The sequence below is a fragment of the Paroedura picta genome, chromosome 10 (genome assembly GCF_049243985.1).
Source record: "Paroedura picta isolate Pp20150507F chromosome 10, Ppicta_v3.0, whole genome shotgun sequence".
NCBI lineage: Eukaryota > Metazoa > Chordata > Lepidosauria > Squamata > Gekkonidae > Paroedura > Paroedura picta.
The window spans coordinates 4,192,301-4,214,288 of NC_135378.1; the positions used below are offsets into that span (position 1 = coordinate 4,192,301).

At 48.2% G+C, this 21,988-nt stretch overlaps 1 protein-coding gene across 7 annotated transcripts in view; it reads right to left on the reverse strand.

Annotated features, from left to right (window-relative positions):
• Positions 1–288: 288 nt before the first annotated feature.
• The window catches only part of EVC (EvC ciliary complex subunit 1), a 122,280-nt gene continuing 100,580 nt past the window's right edge, over positions 289–21,988 (reverse strand). For 4 of the 7 annotated variants that reach the window (XM_077300732.1, XM_077300731.1, XM_077300726.1 and 1 more), the window contains 5 exons: positions 18,463–18,589; positions 16,796–16,889; positions 9,687–9,819; positions 9,154–9,240; positions 289–6,704 (listed from right to left, as the gene is read on the reverse strand). In XM_077300732.1, coding sequence (XP_077156847.1) covers positions 6,638–6,704; positions 9,154–9,240; positions 9,687–9,819; positions 16,796–16,889; positions 18,463–18,589 — 508 coding nt within the window. In that variant the 3' untranslated portion in view covers positions 289–6,637. The remainder of the gene's footprint in view (positions 6,705–9,153; positions 9,241–9,686; positions 9,820–16,795; positions 16,890–18,462; positions 18,590–21,988) is intronic. The other 3 variants (XM_077300729.1, XM_077300728.1, XM_077300727.1) reach the window with 3 other exon arrangements.

The following is a 21,988-nucleotide window of genomic DNA, read 5'->3' on the forward strand; positions in this document are numbered from 1 at the left end:
ACAGAGACAAACCAGAGGCACAGGAAATAAAGGAAAAATCTCAGCAAGGATAATTGGCAGAATTTCCAGACTGAAGAAGAGCCATCGAAACAGACTTTTATCTGGAACTCCTTCTTCTGAGCTTTTATTATTTGGATGCCACCCTTGATCTACATTTGCAGCACCCAAGTATTTTGACAGAGGACAGAGTCAATAGTTTCATTTGAATCGTGTGAAGTGCAGTTGGGAAGTTTTACAACTCTATTTAACATGTGGCATGTTATAGCTCCCAATAGAAATGCATTTGCATTTATCAACAACAACAAGCCTTTAATAGCATATCAAAGTACAATATAAGGAGAGAAAGTGCAAAAGGTTCCACTGCTAGTGAAAACAAAGGCCAAGATCATGCTTTAGGGTAAGACATAATACATTCATGACTTCTCATGGCAAGATATAAAAACTTTGCAACTGATTCAATTATATGAGGGTTCTAGGATGTCAAAAGAAACTGAGTCTTGCATTCATCCGAATACAGTTCTCTTTTACACAGCAGAGAATTAAGAAATTTGGCTCGGATCGAGGAATAAAATGGACAATGGAAGAAAATGTGTGTAATTGATTCTATACAGCATTGTCCACAGGGGCACAACCTAGCGGGATCTGTTGAAATCTCCCATATAGAACAGCAGAAGGTAGAGCATTAGTTCTAGCTAACGTGTATACTCTACGCCAGTGGTCCCCAACCTTTTTATCACTGGGGAGTGGTCAACATTTGACAATTTTACTGAGGCCCGGGGGAGGGGGTAGTCTTTTGCTGTGGGACACTGCCACCACCGCTTGAGCCCCTGCTCTACTTGCTTTCCCGCCGGCGCCCCTGACTTCCCACTGCCCACTCGGGGGCGCTGCCAGCAGCAGCTGTGCAGTGCCACGCCGAGGGGGACCCCAGCCATGGGGGCTGCTGGAGAGCACCAAAGGTGAGCGGCAGAGTGGCAGGGCAGCCCCGAGCCAGCATCTGGGAGGAGGGTGAGGAGGAGGCGCGGTCCGGTACCAACTGATCCAAGGACCGGTCCCGGTCCCCGGACTGGGGGTTGGGGACCACTGCTCTACGCTGTTGTGGGATGATTAGATGGTAGAAATACACAGCTAGGGGCTGAGAGCTTGGTGAGATCCCCAAGCTCAATGGCGAGCAAACGTTTCTAGCTTTACTGCTAAGTTCCTGCAGTTCTATGTCTAACAGCCTGCGTTTAATTGAATCAAATGCAGTCTTTTCAGATACCAAATACAAGATATCCCTATAGATTTAATTTTTCCCTCAACGTGTCTTAACCAAGTAGATGACATGTCCAGTTAGCATAAGGGAAATTAGACTATTGGGGTCAGATCTAAAATGAATGCGAAGCCAGAACTTAATTGTTTACAATCATGCTCTGGTTTCCAATAGTCTTTGGCTGGTTTCTAGACATAGGACTGCGTAAGAGACACAGTTCAGGGTCCCAAGGATTTTACGAAGGAAGACAGATTGGAGACTTTCGACTGCTTGGTTAAAAGCATTGATCCAAATAGGGATGCCATAGAGCAGTTGGGCACTTAGTTTCCCATTGAATACTTTGAGGGCTGCTGGCACGTACTGGTTTCCACTGGTGTAGAAGAAATGTGTAATTGCCAGGGCACTAGTTTTTGCAGATGTGATTGCATATTTCCTCTGTGTAGCCCAATTTGCATTATGGTGAAAAAATATTCCCAGGAATTTGAAGCTTTTAACTTGTTCAATGTTGTTACCTCTTACATTCCATTTAAGAGGCTTCCAAGGCTTTCCAAAAACCACAATTTTTGACTTCTCAAAGTTCAGAGCAAGTTTGTTTACTTCACAGGAGTCTAGGAATTGAACCAGTAAGCGTTTTAAGCCAGTTTGTGAATGGGACAGCACTACAGCATCATCTGTGTATAAAAGCAATTTTTGGGCTATGGCCAGCATTGGGGGATAGGGACGGAGCAAGGTCATTCATAAAAAGGTTAAATAGGAGAGGAGCCAAAATGCATCCTTGTTTTGTTGATTGGTATTTTAGGAGTAAGACTCCCAAGGGGAGTGAGTTTGACTTGGCAACAGGTAGAAGAATAGAGTTTCCTTATAAGATATAGGAGCCTTTTATCTATCTCCATCTTTAACAGCTTATCCCAGAGAAGATCTCTAGGGATAGAATCAAAGGCCCCCTTAAGGTCCAGAAAAGCTGCAAAAAGCTTTGGACCCTCTTTCTTACTATATTTGTTGACAAGGTGGGCAAGGTACAATGATCAACGGAGGATTTTCCTTGACAGAATCCAACCTGCTCAGGGCCTAGAATCTTTTCCTTAGTCAACCACAAGGTAAGTTTATTTGATAGGAGTTTGGCCTATAGCTTCCCAACAATAGAGAAGGCTGATGGGTCTATAATTGGTTGGGAGCGAGCAGTCACCCTTTATAAATACTGGAACCAGGATTGCATTTGTCCATGAGTCAGGCATTAAGCCTGTTTTGTTAATTACAGTAAAGAGAGCAGCCAAGAGAGGAGCCCACCAGTCTGGGGAGGTTTTAAGCAGCTCAGGAGGGATCGCATCAGGTCCTGGTGCTTTTCTAGGCTTTAGTTGATCAATACAAGCCCTGACTTCATCAGGCATCCCTGGGGCCCAGTCTGGGATGTCTGACAGGTTGATCTTGGGGAGGTTACAGGAGCGTATTCTGTCCTCATGGAATAGGTTTAAGAAATATTCATACCAAGTAAGGGAGGGGATGAAGTTTGTTAAAGAAGATTTCTCATGGAAGGCCCCTGAAACTAGGGCCCAGAATTGTCTTGTATTGTTGGTAATTGTAGCCTGCACAAGTTGTTCCCATTATTTTTTAATATAATCACTTTTCTTTTTCTTTATTAGTTGGTATAATTGATTTTTCAAATGGACTTGTCATCATGGGTGACTTCAATTTCCCAGATGTGTGCTGGGAAACAAACTCTGCGAAGCGTCCTCAGTCATGCAAGTTTCTGCCTGGCTGACAATTTCATTTATCAAATGGTAGATGAACCCACAAGAGGTTCAGCCATACTGGACTTAATACTGACCAACAGGCAAGAGTTGGTGGATGAGGTGAAGGAGGTGGGGACCCTAGGGGGAAGTGACCATGTCCTCATAGAATTCCTTTTGAGATGGGGAGCCAAGGAAGCTTGTAGCCAGACGCGGATGTTGGATTTTCGTAGGGCAAACTTTAATAAACTCAGAGACATGATGAATGTCATACCATGGACGAGAATGCATGTGAAGGGTGGGCGCTACTCAAACAAGAGCTATTGCATGCTCAATCAATGACTATTCCAGAAATACGAAAACACTGCAGGAGCTCTAAGAAGCCTATTTGGATGAACAGAGAACTTCAAGAGGAACTAAGAAAGAAAAGGAAAATGTTCAGGAAATGGAGGGAAGGACAGAGCTCTAAAGAAGAGTACCTACAGGTTACTAGGCACTGTAGATCAATCATCAGAAAGGCCAAAGCTGAGAGTGAGCTAAGATTGGGCAGGGAAGCCCACTGTAACAAGAAAAGATTTTTCAGTTACGTGAGGAGCAAACGTAAAGTAAAGGAGGCAATAGGCCCGCTGTTGGGTGCGGATGGACAAACTCTAATGAAAGATGCAGAGGAAGCAGAAAGGCTTAGTGCCTATTTTACATCTGTTTTTTCCCACAGGTCAAAGTGTTTAGGCACATCTAGAGATGGCTGTAGCCAAAGGATAGTGTCTGGGTGGCAGGTTAACATGGATAGAGAGGTTGTCGAGAGGCATTTAGCTGCACTGGATGAGTTCAAATCCCCTGGTCCAGATGAAATGCACCCGAGAGTACTCAAAGAACTTTCCAGAGAACTTGCACAGCCCTTGTCCATCATCTTCGGAACCTCTTTAAGGACTGGAGATGTCCCGGAGGACTGGAAAAGAGCAAACGTTATTCTGATCTTCAAAAAAGGGAGGAAGGATGACCCGGGATACTACAGACCAGTGAGTCTGACCTCTGTTGTGGGGAAGATAATGGAGCAGATATTAAAGGGAGCGATCTGCAAACATCTGGAGGACAATTTGGTGATCCAAGGAAGTCAGCATGGATTTGTCTCCAACAGGTCCTGCCAGACCAACCTAGTTTCCTTTTTTGACCAAGTAACAGGTTTGCTGGATCGGGGAAATTCGGTTGATGTCATTTAGTTGGATTTTAGTAAAGCTTTTGACAAGGTTCCCCATGATGTTCTGATGGATAAGTTGAAGGACTGCAATCTGGATTTTCAGATCGTTAGGTGGATAGGGAATTGGTTAGAGAACCGCACTCAAAGAGTTGTTGTCAATGGTGTTTCATCAGACTGGAGAGAGTGAGTAGCGGGGTACCTCAGGGTTCGGTGCTCGGACCGGTACTTTTTAACATATTTATTAATGATCTAGATGAGGGGGTGGAGGGACTACTCATCAAGTTTGCAGATGACACCAAATTGGGAGGACTGGCAAATACTCCGGAAGATAGAGACAGAGTTCAACGAGATCTGAACACAATGGAAAAATGGGCAAATGAGAACAAGATGCAATTTAATAAAGATAAGTGTAAAGTTCTGTATCTGGGACAGAAAAATGAAAAGCATGCCTAATGGATGGGGGATACGCTTCTAGGTAGCACTGTGTGTGAACGAGACCTTGGGGTACTTGTGGATTGTAAACTAAACATGAGCAGGCAGTGTGATGCAGCGGTAAAAAAGGCAAATGTCATTTTGGGCTGTATCAACAGAGGCATCACATCAAAATCACAAGATGTCATAGTCCCATTGTATACGGCACTGGTCAGACCACACCTGGAGTACTGTGTGCAGTTCTGGAGGCCTCACTTCAAGAAGGACATCGATAAAATTGAAAGGGTACAGAGGAGAGCGACGAAGATGATCTGGGGCCAAGGGACCAAGCCCTATGAAGATAGGTTGAGGGACTTGGGAATGTCCAGCCTGGAGAAAAGGAGGTTGAGAGGGGACATGATAGCCCTCTTTAAGTATTTGAAAGGTTGTCACTTGGAGGAGGGCAGGATGCTGTTTCTGCTGGCTGCAGAGGAAAGGACACGCAGTAATGGGTTTAAACTTCAAGTACAACGATATAGGCTAGATATTAGGAAAAAGTTTTTCACAGTCAGAGTAGTTCAGCAGTGGAATAGGCTGCCTAAGGAGGTGGTGAGCGCCCCCTCACTGGAAGTCTTCAAGCAAAGGTTGGATACACACTTTTCTTGGATGCTTTAGGATGCTTAGGGCTAATCTTGCGTTGAGCAGGGGGTTGGACTAGATGGCCTGTATGGCCCCTTCCAACTCTATGATTCTATGAAATATTCTGCAGGCATAAGCTGAGCACTGGATTCCCTATAATCACAATAAATGGCGCGGATTTGAGATTTTAATTCGCAGCATTCATCATCAAACCAGGGATTTGGGGTTCTTCTTTGGGTTGTTTTCTGTGAGTTTGATTGGGGGCTAAATAGCTGATGAATGCGTGATTATATTATTGTAATTTTTTATAACCTCAGAAGGATTATCACTGATGTTGGGTATGGAGTTAAATGCTTTTAGAGTACTGGCAGTAAATAGATGTTTGATCTTTTCAGCAGTGCTTTGTGACCATGGGATCCTATATAGCAATGGTCCCCAGCCACCGGGTTGCGCCCCCCCCCCCCGAAGTGAGAAACTTCCCAGAGGAGGGAGGGCGATCCAGCAGCTGTGCATGCCGTGCATGCGTGGCAGGTCCGAGCAGGCACTTTTGCGCCATGCGTGGCTGCATACGTGCATGCACGGCACACATGGCACAAACGCACATGCGCGGACATGTCGCACATGCATGTTTGCGGCCGCACATGTCGCAAATGTGCATGCACGGCTGCCGGATTGCAAACAGAGCAATGAGTTCTATGCTTGCCTGTTGGGAGCATAAGAGGGTTAATCCTGCTCTGTAGCGCCCCTTCGACTTGTAGGCTAATACTGTATGGGATTCATATTCCTCTAAGCTAATTTCATAATGTGACCATGTCTCCTGTAATAGAACCACATCAAAACCTTTGATAAAACACATGAAATCTAGATCATTCACCTTACTTTTCCCACCAGCCACATTCCAGGAGAGGATCTTGATTGCGGGGAGAGAGGGGTCCTTTAAGAGTCAATCAGTTTCAATTAGCTGCTCAAGAGATTTGTTAGGGTCAAAGAAAACACTGCCATTACCCTTTCCTGGACAATTGTGTCTGTGTGCTGTCTTGATATTGTCCCTTTTATGGCAGCTTCCCTCCCCCAGAGTCGTAGGAGCATTGGCTGGTGGTCCTAGATGTTTATTTCTCTCAGGCGCTGTTTCCGTTGGTGAATCCTTGTTATGAGGGGCAATAACAGTCATGTTGGAGTCAGGGTTAGGCGCATTCATATTTGATGGGTGGGCTGACGGAGTAGATAAAGGAGTTGTGCTGGCCGTGCTTTTCAGTAAGCTGGTTCTCAGGTACTCCAGACTGTCCGTGATCAGTTGCTGATCCATGGCAGATAAGTCCTTAAAGGAGCCCAACGATTTTCCCTCTAAGATGTCGTTATCTGATGACAGATCCAAGGAGGTCTTTAAACCAGGAGGCAGGTCTATCCAGCTGATCAGGTCAGTTGGGTGTTTTTCTTTCTTTCTTTCCTCTTCTCAGAAGACTCGATATGCTTGTGCTGTCTCAAAGATTTAAAATTAGGAAATAAAGGCAAAAGGGTTGTATTACTAAAAACACGTGCTGGAAAGACCCCCTTTGCACTTAGGAGGGTTTTGTTACAAAGCAGCAGGGATGGTACTTTGGGGCTGCTGAAAGATAGTAAAATAAGGTGACCAGATTTTAACATTGGTAAAACGGGACAGCATTGACTGGGGGGGGGGGGGATCTTGATTAAAATTTGGTCTATATGGAGCAACAAAAAGTTTCATAGAACACATAGAATGCAAAAATAGTATTGTAATATATATTTTTAAATATATATTACAATACAATAAATATTTTTAAATTTCAACATAAGTACAATATGCCAGGTACCCCCAGACGTCCCTCCAAAAGTGGGACAATCTGGTCACCTTATAGTAAAACCCTTTGTGTGATTGGGATTGTGTAGTTTCCACTGCAATTAGGACAGCATGTTTCACTTGATCACCCAAAAGGGCTCTCAGATGTCTTTTAACAAGTAGCTTGGATCTCCAAGAGGGAATGTAACCGTTAAAGCTACAAACAGGTACGCTGACCTTGTGTGGCTGCAAAACCAGGTGGTTGGTAGCTTCACTTCCTCTATCATGCAGCTGTGAGGGACTATTGGTGATTTTTAAAGCAAAAGCACCTTGTTGTGGGGCAGTAGTTGTACCTGGTGAAGGCTCTTTTAATTTGGAGCTCTTACCAGCTAAGTCAGAGACCCTAGTGATTAGGTTGTCCATTTTCTCATGAAATGAAGATATTACTTTGCAGATATAGTCTATTGTTTTTGCAGTCAGTAAGAGCAAGTCAGCTGCTCCTTTCATGCTCCCATCATCTTGAGGGGGGTCCGAGTTCTCCACATTTAACTCAACATCTCCTCTAGCAGTATCCAAAGCAGAGTTTCTAGAGGAATCATCCAGAACACCTGCCAAAGATGCAAATTGATTGGAGGCAGGGATTTGTGAGAATAAGGAGCCTGGAGGCATAACCATTTAGGGCCCAAGTCACAACTGACTTATAGCAAGCTCTGCCTGGAGAAAGGAGCAGAAAAACCACTGGTAGTTTTATATTTGGCCACAAGAGGGTGGTATTGGCCCAGGCAGAGAATTGCAGGAAGGAAAAACATCCCCCCCCAAGATGCTTAGACGCTGGGGGGGGGGGGCAGAGTCCTGATCAGCCGCAGGTCTGACACAAACGTCCCCCTGCTGATGCCGGGCAGGGAGGGGTGAGGTGAACCTGGGGGGCGGCCCTTGGCCCTATCCTCCCTCCCTCGGGGTTAGGGTGCCCGCGCATCCTCCCCAGAGCTTCTGGCGGGGGGGAGGGGGGCTACCCTGGGGGCGCCATCCTTCGTGCTGCGGGGCTCGCCTCGACTCAGCCCACGCCCCTGCCTGCGGTGGCCGCTTCTCAGGGTGAGGGTTCGATGCGGGGGGGGGGGGGGCAGAGCTGCGCCAGGCCAGGCTGAGCCACGGAGGCGAACCCCGGGAGCGAGGGAAGCGCCGCCCCGGCCACAGCCCTCCTCCTCCTCAGGAGTCAAGCCACAGAGGCGGCCCATGGGGGTTGCAGCCGCGGGGCCTGGCCCGCCCCCAGACCTCGTCCCCTGCTCGGGAGGGAGGGGCCGCTGCAAGGAAAGGCCCGTGCGGGGCTCAGCCGGCCTTGGCTGCACCTTCTCCATCCATCCCAAGAGCTTCCCCCGCCTGCAAGAACGGAGGAGGACAATCGGGACAGGCCGGGGAATGCGACAAAGGGAGAAATGGCAGTTGCTGTCATTGGGAACACCCTGCCAAAGGGACAGCAATTTAAAATGATTTCAACATCTGAATTTGCATTTATGATGTTATTCCTGTTTAACTTCCCTCCCTCCCCTCTTGCTTTCTCTCCTTCCCCCTCCCTTTCTGGCTGGGTGTGATGGACGGGGTGCAGAAGCCTTCATGACATGATATCATGCAAGAATTGGATTGTCGCAATTGATTTTTTTAGAGCTTTTTGTTTAAAAACGGGGGAATGCTCTGAGGGGGGGGCAGGTATCGGGGAGCCCTTGATGTTGCCACCTGTACTGGGAAGACCTCTGCGGCCCGCAAGGAGGCATGAAAAGGATCCACTTCCAAAGCTCCCATGGTGTACGTCCAGACACAAACACACACCTCGCCCCCAAGGAGACTTCAGCAGAGTCCCCCAGGCCCAGAAGGCCCTGCCTTGGATCTCCATCAGCACAGAGGAGCAGCCCCCCCCCAGCATGCTGCAGTCTGTCTCCCAGGAGGGGTTGGGCCTGCCTCTCCATGCTCTTGCAACCGGCCGTCCTTCTCGCAGAGGATGGTCCATTCGGCCCAGGGGTGAGGCAGAGGCAGTGCTGCTTCAAGTCTGCACCAGCTCCAACTGCTGACACTTTCACTCCTTGTGGCAGGGACACAAAAGGCAAAAAAAAAAAAAAAAACCACCCATAAATCTTACGGGGTGTTCTTGCCGCTTTTCACCACCAGCTTCTCTGGATTTTTCCTACAGCCAGCGGCCTCTTCCAGGGAACTCTGCCATTTATTTCTAGTGAGGAAAAGACAGACAGCCCATTAAGCCCAACATGTAGAGAGCCAGCAGAGGCCAGGAGTGATCTCTTTAGAGCTGGAAGGCTGCAGCAGTTGAGGCGTCTCCCAGACAGGCTCCCTCACCCCCACCATTTCATTTCCTGGCAGGGTCCATACAAGAGAAACCACTGCAGAAGCAGCATCAGTGCTGTCCCCACCTCGCCCTAAGGCTACATGATGGCACAAAACGCGGCAACTGCCAACTGTGGCCTGTAAGCAGCCTGCCCGAGGCAAGGTGGGGGCTGAATTCAGTGTGGTGCTGAGTCCTTGGTGAGGCTTTCCTGGCAGCTGTCAGTAGAGAAAGGGTCTCTTGGGAGTGCTGGGCCAGGCTCCAAGGCCCCCTTGCCGGGCCAAGCCCAATGGGCAGCCTCCTAATTAACCACATTCCCTGCTACGGATTATTACCGGGCAGGGGAGTACCTGACGCCTGCAGACCTCTGAGACCTGGCCTCAGCATGGTGTTTCTCCTCCTCCTCCTCCTCCTCCTCCTCCCGTTCCTGAGGCCAGGGATTCAGTCTTGTGGGCTGTGACTCCTTCCCTGCAGAAAGAGAAAGCAAAGTGTTGGATCTGAACATCTGTCTGTTTCTCTCAGGGGCTAAGCTGTGCTTGGGGTCCAGGAAGAGCTTAGCCCATACAGGGGTTGTTAAGTCCATCAAGCTATCGAGGATCACCAAGGCTGCCACCCCCATAGAATCCAGGCAGAACAGACTAGGATCTTGCCCTTAGGGTTGCTATGTTTGAGGTCTACTCCCCATAAAGCCTTGAGTCCTAGCTAGAGGACACCAGTGTGGGATACCCCATAGTATTGTCTGGAGGGTTTTGAATCTGATTCCAAACTGCAATGTGATACAAACTAGTAAGTCTCTGGTTCATGACAGCAGGGAGCTTCCATCAGATCCATGATGCATCCCTGGGCTGGTTCTGGGAAAGCCACCTCTGAAGGGGATATGAAATACCGACCTCTCCAAATTGGGGCCTGGAGTGGAGCTGGTATCAAACCCTGACTGGGTCCTTCCGTGGGGTTTTGGGGTTAGGATCTCTTTTACCTTGGACTTTGTATGTTTTTTTGGCCAGGGGCTCAGAATGAGGCTACTGCAGTTCTGAAGTACTCAGACCCAGTGAGGAGGACTGGGAAGTCTTAATTTCTGGGGCCATGGAAGATGCCTTCTTCTGAGGCAGGGGAGCCAGCTGGTACTGACTTCACTGCAGGCGGTCCAGTCTTAGCCTTGGGAGCTGAGGAATGTAGAACCACAGGCAGAGCGGAGACACTCTGAATCGTCTTTGGTGGAGCCAATGCCAAAAAGGTCCATCCCCACAATGCAGCCTGAAGCCTGGGAGCCCTATCTGGCTGGCCATGAAACTCTGACACACTTCACAGGATCCAAACTTCACTGGCCTCACCTAGACAGGGACTGGGTACTCGGACCTCCTATTGACATTTAGTAATACTGCAATGCAATGCCTCTACTGGTTTTTAAAATGTATTTTCATATACTTGTTTTACTGGAAGTTTTGTATTAATGCTGGATTTATTGCATCATCGTAAGCACCCCCAGATGCCTGCTGCAGCAGGGGCAGCCTATAAATCTGTACCATAAATAAAGCTGGAGAGGGATGGTGGGAGAAGTGGGACTCATGGTGTACCTGACTGGCCATTTGTCCAATTAACAGCCAGTCAGGTAGGCTGTCCTGCCCCTAGCCGTTTCCCCCTCCAAATTCTTCCCTATAGAAGAAGTGTCAGCCCACTTTACTGTGCTGACAGTGAGAGGTGAGTAAGCTGGGAGGGAAGCCCTGAGACCACCATCAGGGGGAGAGCGGTCGGCCAGGCAGCAGACCGCCCTGGCCTCCACCACATGGGGGAGCAGAACCACTGTCACCCGAGGCATTGCCTCACCTGGAAAAGTGCCGGGCCTCGTCTTGGTGCTGGGGGGGGGGGGGGGCTGCTGCAGAGAGCCAGGGAAGAGGACATGGGGGGCTGTGAAATGAGCCCAGTCCACCTACAAGCCCACCTGCTTGCTTGCTTGCTTGCTTGCTTCCTTCCTTATGAAGAAAGGTTGGGGGAGCCTGGTCTGTTTAGCCTAAAGAGGAGACGACTGAGAGGGGATCTGATAACCATCTTCAAGTATTTAAAAGGGTGCCATATGGAGGATAGAGCAGAATTGTTCTCTCTTGCCCCAGAGGAACAGACCAGAATGAATGGGATGAAATTAATTCAAAAGAAATTCCATCTCAACATCCAGAAGTTCCTGACAATTAGAGCGGTTTCTCAGTGGAAAAGGTTTCCTCGGGAGGTGGTGGGTTCTTCATCTTTGGAAATTTTTAAAGAGAGGCTAGATAACCATCTGATAGGTGGCAGGTTACAGGAGATGAGCGATTAGGATGTGAGTGTCCTGTATAGTGTAGGCGGTTGGACTAGATGACCCATGAGGTCCCTTCCAACTCTATGATTCTATGATTCTAAGAAGAAGAAGAGTTGGTTCTTATATGCCGCTTTTCTCTACCCGAAGGAGTCTCAAAGGGGCTTACAGTCGCCTTCCCTTCCCTCTCCCCACAACAGACACTGTGTGGGAGCCTGCTTTGTGGCAGCAGAAACCTTTCAGCAGGAACCAGTAGGGCCCGGTGCTTGATTGGAGGCGCCCACTCAATAGTGGCATCCCTGGGCATGCATTCTGTGGCACCAGCACTCTTGTGGTAGCATTGATGCTGGTGCACCCTCTACAATGGCACCTATTGACAGCTGCAGCCAAGGGGCTATTGGCCTGTTAGTCTCACCGCAGCATCGCCCCTTTTGTTGCCGAGGGTCAGCCACAGCAGCAGCACTCTTGCCATAACCGCACTCACACAGCGGTGGCCCTTCAACAGGGGCGGTGCTCTTCCGCCACTGCCCGCACTCTGACGGTGAAAGTGGCGCTCTTAGGCAGGCGGCCACTTGACGGAGGCCACTCTGCAGCAGCGGCAGATCTCCTGCCCAATTGTGCTCACTCAGCAGTGGCCTATGGGCAGCAGCACTCTTCTGGTGGCGACGGCGCCCGCTTTGCTGCAATCTCAGCGCTTACTCGGCTGCAGCCTCTTGGTGGTGGCACGACTCTCAGTGGCAGAGGCTCGACTACGCCTGCTTGGCAGCAACAGCCCCCTTACAACAACCGTGCCTGTTCCACTGAGCTGCCTGGCAGCGGTGGTACTTGTGCTCCAGCAGCACTCGCTCGCTTCAGCTTGTTCCGTGGTGGTGTTGCCTTTATGGCCATTCTGCCCATTAGACTGCTCGGCAGTGGTGGGGGCGCTCCTGCTCCAATTGCGCCAGCTCATTTGGCGGGTTTGGCAGTGGTTTGGCTGCGCCTACTCAGTGGCGGCAGCAGCCATTCAACTGCACCACCCGCACTCCCGCAGCACGGAGTCCTACGGGTGTGCTCTTCGTGGTCAGAGCCCTTGCAGTGTTCTCGTCCGTTCGACTGCAAGGATCCTGCCCCAGTAGCCGTCATTTGTTTGTGCCCGCTTTACTCATTTATTAAATACTTTATTATTTATTTATTTATTTTGTTTACTTACTTACTTACTTACTTACTTACTTACTCACTGAGGGGAGCGTGCTAGCCCCTCCCACCTCACGTGACTTTGGGCAGGTGAGCACTCCTGGGAGCATCCAAAATTTTATACATATGGCATGCGAGCTCCTTCTCAATGGCAGGCCTGCAGCTTCACAGTACCCATGTTGGATTGCATAGAAGCCACGAAGATGAATTTCCTTCTTTGGAAGGTTGTAAGCAGAGGCTAGCCAGCCACCTGACAGAAATGTTGATTGTATGAACTTGGGCTGATTGTGAGTGGGTGGGCAGGAAGGGATATGCTGATTGTCACTATGGGATGGTAGGTGAATTCCCTCCAGCGCAGAGTGGATTCTGGAGATTTTTGGTGGGGGAGGTTCAATTGAGCCTGAAATTGGGGACACTGTGGGTGGGCAGGTAGTTGTGAGTGTCCTGCACTGTGCAGGGGGTTGGAGTAGATGACCCATGAGGTCCCTTTCAACTCTGATTCTATAAGTTTATTCTTATACCCTGCTTTTCACTGCCTGAAGGAGTCTCCAAGTGGCTTTCAATTGCCTTCCTCTCCCCATAACAGACACTCTGTAAGGTAAGTGGGGCTGAGAGAGCTCTGATAGGACTGTTCTGTTAGGAGAGCACTATCAGAGCTGTGACGAGACCAAGGGCACTCAGTGGCTGCATGTCGAGGAGGAGTGGGGAATCGAGGAGGAGTGATGCCTGTGGTGGAGAAAAAACACGCAGGCATCGACTCTTTGGAGTGAGGCATTCCCATTTTAGAAGTTTTAAGCTAGGAACAAAATGTCTGCAGTTGGCCTGCACAGTTGTAGTCTCAATGTGGGGTTGCACTGGAAGGTGAACAGAATTCCCCAAAAGGAAGTCTTAATCTGCTTAGCAAGTGGACTCCATTTCCTGGTTTTGGTGAAAACTAAGATTTTACATTTCAGATAATTTATTTATTTATTTATTTATTTATTAGATTTGTATACCCCCCTCCCCGAAGGCTCAGGGCAGTATACATAAAACAGAACAGAAACAATACAGATAATCTCGTAACACTGTGTGTGAACGAGACCTTGGAGTACTTGTGGATTGTAAACTAAACATGAGCAGGCAGTGTGATGCAGCGGTAAAAAAGGCAGATGCCATTTTGGGCTGTATCAACAGGGGCATCACATCAAAAATCACAAGATGTCATAGTCCCATAGTATACGGCACTGGTCAGACCACACCTGGAGTACTGTGTGCAGTTCTGGAGGCCTCACTTCAAGAAGGACATAGATAAAATTGAAAGGGTACAGAGGAGAGCGACAAAGATGATCTGGGGCCAAGGGACCAAGCCCTATGAAGATAGGTTGAGGGACTTGGGAATGTTCAGCCTGGAGAAAAGGAGGTTGAGAGGGGACATGATAGCCCTCTTTAAGTATTTGAAAGGTTGTCACTTGGAGGAGGGCAGAATGCTGTTTCTGTTGGCTGCAGAGGAGAGGACACGCAGTAATGGGTTTAAATTTTAAGTACAACGATATAGGCTAGGTATCAGGAAAAAAAATTTCACAGTCAGAGTAGTTCAGCAGTGAAATAGGCTACCTAAGGAGGTGGTGAGCTCCCCCTCACTGGCAGTCTTCAAGCAAAGGTTGGATACACATTTTTCTTGGATGCTTTAGGATGCTTTGGGCTGATCCTGCATTGAGCAGGGGATTGGACTAGATGGCCTGTATGGCCCCTTCCAACTCTATGATTCTATGATTCTATGATTCTAATTTAGATTAACAATAATGAATGAAGTGAAACAACAAGCAACATGGAATGGTAGAAAATTAAACATTAAAATAACTCATACTGATAGCCCAGTGGGTTGGGTGGAACTGCAATGGGTGCCACAAGAGGGGGCTCAGGAGGAGGGCCCTTGGAAAGTGATGGTACAGGTCAACCTCAACCAAATGCCTGGCGGAGGAGCTCCCTTTTGCAGGTCCTGCAGAACTGTTCAAGTTCCGTCAGGGCCCTGATCTCTGGGAGTTCGTTCCACCAGGTGGGGCCAGGATGGAGAAAGCTCTGGCCCTGGTTGAGGCCAAGCGACTTTTCCAGGGGCCATGGATCACCAGGAAGTTGGAATTGCTTGAGCATAAAGCTCTTTGGGGGGTGTAAGCAGAGAGGTGATCCCTCAGGTACACTGGGCCCAGACTGCGTATGGCCTTGAAAGTGATAACAAGAACCTTAAGTCTGATTCGGAATTCAACCGGAAGCCAGCGCAGTTGCTGGAGGATGGGCTGAATGTGGGACCACCGAGGTGTTGCTGTGATGTGGCGGATGTGTTCTGGACTAGTTGCAGTCTCCGGATCAAAGTCAAGGGCAGGCCTGGATAGAGCAAGTTACAGAAGTCCAACCTGGAGGTGACCATCACATGGATCACTGTGGCTAGGTGTTCCGGGGCCAAGTAGGGCACTAGTAGTTTGGCTTGGCAAAGGTGGTAGAATGCCAGCCATGCTCCCGTCACAACCTGAGCCCCCATTGAGAGGGAGGCATCAAGAATCATGCTCAGGTTCCTGGTGGAGTGGGCCACTGATAGCAACACTCCATCCTGGGTGGGTAAGCTCACTTCCTCACTTGGGCCCTTCCTACCCAGCCACAGGACCTCCATCTTTGAAGGGTTGAGCTTCAAACGACTCTGCTTGAGCCATCCCATTACTGCTTCCAGGCAGCTGGCTAATGTTTCTGGGGGAGAGTAAGGGCGGCCATCCATCAGGAGGAAGAGCTGGGTGTCATCCGCATATTGGTGGCAACTCAGCCCAAACCTCCGCACTAGTTGAGCAAGAGGGTGCATAAAGATATTGAACATAATAGAACTGCCCCTTGAGGGACTCCACATGCCAGTTGGTGATGGCTTGATGTGCTCTCTCCTAGTGCTACCCTCGGTCCGTGATCCCGGAGGAAGGAGATCAGCCACCGGAGAGCAGTTCCTCTGATTCCGGCATCAGCAAGGTGGTGAGCTAGTAGCTCATGATCAACCATGTTGAACGCTGCTGAGAGGCCTAATAATACAAGCAACACCGACCCATCCCGGTCCAACTGGCAACAGAGGTTGTCCGTCAGGGCAACTAGCGCTGTCTCTACCCCATGGCCAGGCCGGAAACCTGACTGGGATGGATCTAGGATTGAAGCTTCTTCCAAATATGCTGACAGTTGGTCTGCAACAGCCTTTTCAAGCAACTTCCCCAGAAACGCGAAGTGAGTTAATCACCAAGCTTTCTCGGGTATAGTAACCGGGGAAAGACTAAAAGACCCTATGCTGATTTGAGACAGCAAAACAGCATCAACCATGTAAAGCAGACCTGGGACACAAGTCACGGATAGTTTCGGCAGGTGGCAGCAATCATCAAAGACTGACGCTAAATAATTTAGATGTAAGGTGAATAAAGGAACCAGCAGACATCCCTGTCATTCTGAGTTGGAAGGCAGGACAGTGAGAGCTCTCCTAGCACAGCACAGCACAGCACAGCCCTCTATGAAATTCCGTTTGGCATAACGAATTTTGGTGGCCACCTTAAATAATCACAGGCAGAAGTACTGGACAAATAAGAGGCCTGCTCAGTGCTGAGAAAGGCAGAGAAACAAGAACTGGGAGGGGAGGAGACTTTTCACGGTTAGCTCTTGGGAGAGCCTGTTTCCACTGTTGGTCACATTCCCGAATTCCAAACTCCAACACTGCTACTTGACTGTGTACAAGGGGTCTGAGTGCGCTGCCACTCACTTTCCTGGCTCTTGTTCACGTGTGTATTTCCAAGGTGACTTGTTGCCCAACACCAGGACCCTTCCCTCCTGCCCCCTTAGTATTCTGTGGCAGAGGGACTCACTGCTCTCCTCCTAGGCCAGTTCCAAAAAGGGAAAGGAACAGACAACCGAAAAGACTTGCAGGCTAGAGGCATTGTATATCGAGAGGCCACTTTGCCTTTTCAAAATTCCAGACAGCAAAAGGCTCACCTAATTCTGCAGCTGAGTCCAACAGCTGCCTGTGAGTGTGTTGGGGAAGGCAAACTGCAGTTGACAGCTCCGTCACCAGCCACTGTTCTGCTCTCTGAAAGAAGGAGACAGCAACCAAGCAGTTAGTATCATCCAATTCCAGGATCCTGATTCAATTATTTTACCCAGATACCTTACACATAAAAAGTTATTCATACTTGCGACAACATGCTGATTCTTATTGGTGGAATCTTCCCTCCCCCAAGGCCAATTGCTGCTCAGGATTCTGCACCCCCTCCTACCTTCAGGCATGGGTGGGCTTTCCTTTTGAGGGGGGGGGAAGCTTTCCCCTTCTGCGAGTCTGGAAAGTGCAGGAAGATCTAAATAAGGAATGTTTAGAGCCTGTTACTGTAAATGGTGAACAAGTAACTGGCTACAGAACCACAGAAATTGAAGTGACTTTGCTCACACCTGGCCTGGTAAATAAAAATCAGCATTTGCCAGGAAGGTTCTACTAGTCAAAGGCACTCAGAATTTCAAGTGGATTTCGCTTTATAGGAAAGTAGATAGTGAAACTTTAGGGGGAACTAGGTGCTCCACCTTTATTAGGCAACGACTTGGCCTTGCAGACAACAACAGGGACTGCAGTTGCCAGCAGTAGGCCTCAGGTTTCAGAAGGGCAGACATCACCCGCCAAGCAACAGTCTATGCTAGCCAAGGGGCCATGTACATTCCTTTTGATGGGGTGCCTGTGAGGGGGGAGAGCTTTCCCTTCAGCCTAACTGCCTGGAGATGAACTGGGGAATCCTCAGATCCCACCTGGAGGCTGGCATCCCTAAACCTCAGTGAGGTACAATGCTACAGAGTCCCCCCACCAAAGCAGCCATTTCTGGCTGGGGAGCTGATCCTTTGGCTGGGGAGCCAGTTTGGTATAGTGGTTAGGAGTGCAAGCCGGATTTGATTCTGTGCTCCCCACATGCAACCAGCTGGCTCGCCACAGCACTGATAAAGCTCTTCTGACCGAGAAGGAGCATCTGTGTCTGTGGCCTAATTCACACAAGAAGGGAAATGAAGTTAAACACAGAACTGGGGGGGGGGGGGTATGCTGCTGCCCTTCTTTCTGGCCCCCACAATGGCTCTAAGCCATTCTTGAGTGGTCAGCAGGTTTTCTAGACAGATTTCCACGTGAAAATCATCTGCAGTCCAATGAATCCTCTTATGTTTCCCAATGTTTCCTGTGGCCGCAGCCACACTTCCAACTGCCAAGAAGAGGCCATTGGGATACCTGGGGGGACCTGAAGGTGCCTGGAGCCATTTGGAAGCAGAAGCTGAGTGGGGATCCTTTGGGAGGCACTCTGGGAGCTCTGCTTGGCCAAGGCAAGAGGGAGCATTGCAGGGATACACTGCAGAGGTGGGGGGACTGTAAGAATCAACACATTCCAGTTATTTTGGATTCAAGCTGTTTCTCCAACAGCCACAATAGTGGGGAGGACACTAAGACCACATCCCATAAAGTCCTGTCAACAAATCAGCACAAAAGTCACTCAGCAGAGCAGAGCAGAGCAGAGCCACCCATGGTAAACCAGAACTTTACACTGAGATGGAGGCTGTACGAAGTGTACAGAGCTACCTGTCAAATCTGGATTTCATTCAAGGCCAAACTTTTCCATTTCCGCCCCCCAAGTTACCATTAGCTTGTTCTCCAGCTCTGTCTCCAAGTGGTTCAGGCACACCATCTTCTGCTTCAGGGCGGCCAAGCGGTCCCTTTGCCGGACATCAAACCAAGCCCAAATCCTCTTTGGCTTCCATAGTGTCCTGGCAAAACAAAGCTGACAATTAGGACCTGCTGGAGGTTTCCATACAGGCTGGTTTTGTTTTCCAAATTATGGAAATGCATAGGAACTTGACCAGGCCACCAACTCTGCCCAGGCCACCAGAAGAGTACCAGCCTCCTGTGGAGACAGATCCAAAGAGGGGGCTGCGTTAGTCTGTCTGGAGCCAAAGAAAAGAAGTGAAGTACAGGATCACCTCCAAGATGAACAATATTTGCAGCAGGAGGGAGGCGCTTTCCTGAGTCACTGCTTCCGATCTCTGTTTTCCTAAGTCACTGCTCACTGGTTCAGATACTTCAGATGTGAGCAATGATTCACATAAGTGCCTACCTTCCCACAAATTGTGTTTGTATTTAAGGTGCTTCTGGACACTTGCTCTTTTCCACAGCACCAGCCTATAAGTGCAATCATTTGTTCAAGCAGTGATGAATTCTAGCAACACCTGTACTACCCTGGTTGGACCATTCTGTGATTTACCAAGTGAGTTGTATCCAACAGAGCATTTCCAAAGATGGAAGGAGGTCTAGCTCTGTTCACAGACTGTGAGGAAGCCACCCTTCATGGACAGAAATCCTTCCATCTAGGGAAATGCTCTGTTAGATCCAATTCACTGTATGTGATGAGAAACACACACTGGAATAATGACAGCTGGTGGAAATAAAATTCAGTGTGTTTGCATTCACACACTGGAGCAGAAAAAGTTGTTGATGTGTGTGCCTTCAGTATGCCTCGCACAATCCCAGATTCAGGTGGGTTACCTTCAGTCATTGCTATACATGCACTAATAAGAGAACACAGCACTGAAAATTTTGGGCAGCCTTTGGAAGAACTTTTGTGTTGTTCAACATATTTATAAATGATTTGGATGAGGGATTAGAGGGGATACTTATTAAATTTGCAGGTGATACTAAACAGGGAGGGGTAGCAAAGACAACGGAAGACAGCAACAGAATACAGGATGATCTTGATAGGCTCGAGAAGTGGGCTAAACGGAATAAAATGAAGTTCAATAGGGACAAATGTAAAGTTCTGCATTTAGGTAGGAAAAACAAAATATACCAATATAAGATCGGGGAGACTTGTCTTAGCAGTAGCATGTGCGAAAAGGATATAGGAGTCTTGGTAGACCATACATTGAACATGAATCAGCAGTGTGACTCAGTGGCTAAAAAGGCAAACAGAGTATCATGTCCAAATCAAAGGGGGTGATGGTACCGCTTTACTCTGCTCTGGTTCGGCCTCACTTGGAGTACTGTGTTCAGTTCTGGGCATCCCAGTTGAAGAGGGATGTTGACAAACTGGAACGTATCCAGGAGGGCAACAAAGATGGTGAGGGGTTTGGAGACCAAGACATATGAAGAAAGGTTGGGGGAGATTGGCCTGTTTAGACTAGAGAGGAGACGAATGAGAGAGGATCTGATAACCATCTTCAAGTATTTAAAAGGGTGGCATATGGAGGATGGAGCAGAATTGTTCTCTCTTGCCCCAGAACGACAGAGCAGAATGAATGGGGTGAAATTAATTAAAAAGAAATTCCATCTAAACATCCAGAAGAAGTTTCTGACAGTTAGAGCGGTTTCTCAGTGGAACAGGCTTCCTTGGGAGGTGGTGGGTTCTCTGGAAATTTTTAAACAGTGGCTAGCTAGCCATCTGACGGAGGCTGATTCTGTGATGGCAAAAGGGTGGCAGGTTACAGTAGATGAGCCTCACTTGAAGTACTGTGTTCAGTTTTGGGCACCCCAATTGAAGAGGGATGTTGACAAACTGGAACGTGTCCAGTTTGCCCCAGAGGGATGGACCAGAACAAATGGGATAAAATTAATTCAAAAGAAATTCCATCTAAACATTCAGAAGTTCCTGACAGTTAGAGCGGTTTCTCAGTGGAACAGGCTTCCTCGGGAGGTGGTGGGCTCTCCATCTTTGGAAATTATTAAACAGAGTCTGGATAGCCATCTGACGGAGAAGCTGATTCTGTGAAGGCAAAGGGGTGGCAGGTTACAGTAGATGAGCGATTGGGATGTGAGTGTCCTGCATAGTGCAGGGGGTTGGACTAGATGATCCATGAGACCCCTTCCAACTCTATTATTCCATGATTCTAAGAGAGCTACTCGCAGCTCATTAGACATCTTCTTTCATTAAGTGACTCTGATACTCTACAGCTCTTAGCTTGGAGCTTTTATTGGCTGCTGTACATACTTTATATGCATTAAGAACTGGTGTGTGTTAAAAACAGATCGAAGAAGGACCTATAAGGGCTAAAACACGTAGGTCTATTGGTTCACATAGTGCATAGCATACCGGTTAACCCAGCGTATGGGCTGGATTTATGTTTTTCATTTTTTAAAAAGTTGTTTTAAAAAATTGTGCACCATAAAAGTAATACAATTTTAACAATAATACAGACATTCAACCTTTGAATGTCCTAGCTGTTACTAGATGGGTTTTTATGGTTTTTGGGCCACAAGGCTGGACTGAAGTAATAGAACAAAGTTTGAGTCCAGGGGCACCTTGAAGAACAACAAGGTTTAAATGTAAAGGTTTAAAAGCTTTCATGTACATGCTCTGGGGTTATGTCCAGCATTAAACTTCACTTAATGGTGCCACTGGCCTCAAACACAATCACTGTAACACACTGGAAATAGAATCATAGAATCATAGAGTTGGAAGGGGCCACACAGGCCATCTAGTCCAATCCCCTGCTCAACGCAGGATCAGCCCAAAGCATCCTAAAGCATCCAAGAAAAGTGTATATCCAACCTTTGCTTGAAGACTGCCAGTGAGGGGGAGCTCACCACCTCCTTAGGCAGCCTATTCCACTGCTGAACTACTCTGACTGTTAATTTTTTTTTCATTTGCCCATTTTTCCATTGTCTTCAGAGATCTCGTTGAACTCTGTCTCTATCTTCTGGAGTTTTTGCCAGTCCTCCCAATTTGGTGTCATCTGCAAACTTGATGAGTAGTCTCTCCATCCCCTCTTCTAGATCATCAACTGAATTTCCACGATCCAGCAAACCTGTTAATTGGTCAAAGAAGGAAACCAGGTTGGTCTGACAGGACCTGTTGGAGACAAATCCATGCTGACTTCCTTGGATCACCAAATTGTCCTCCAGATGTTTGCAGATCGCTCCCTTTAATATCTGCTCCATTATCTTCCCCACAACAGAGGTCAGACTCACTGGTCTGTAGTTTCCCGGGTCATCCTTCCTTCCTTTTTTGAAGATCGGAATAATGTTTGCTATCTTCCAGTCCTCCAGGACATCTCCAGTCCTTAAAGAGATGATGGACAATGGTTCTGCAAGTTCTCTGGAAAGTTCTTTAAGCACTCTCGGGTGCATTTCATCCAGCCCAGGGGATTTGAACTCATCCAGGGCAGCTAAATGCC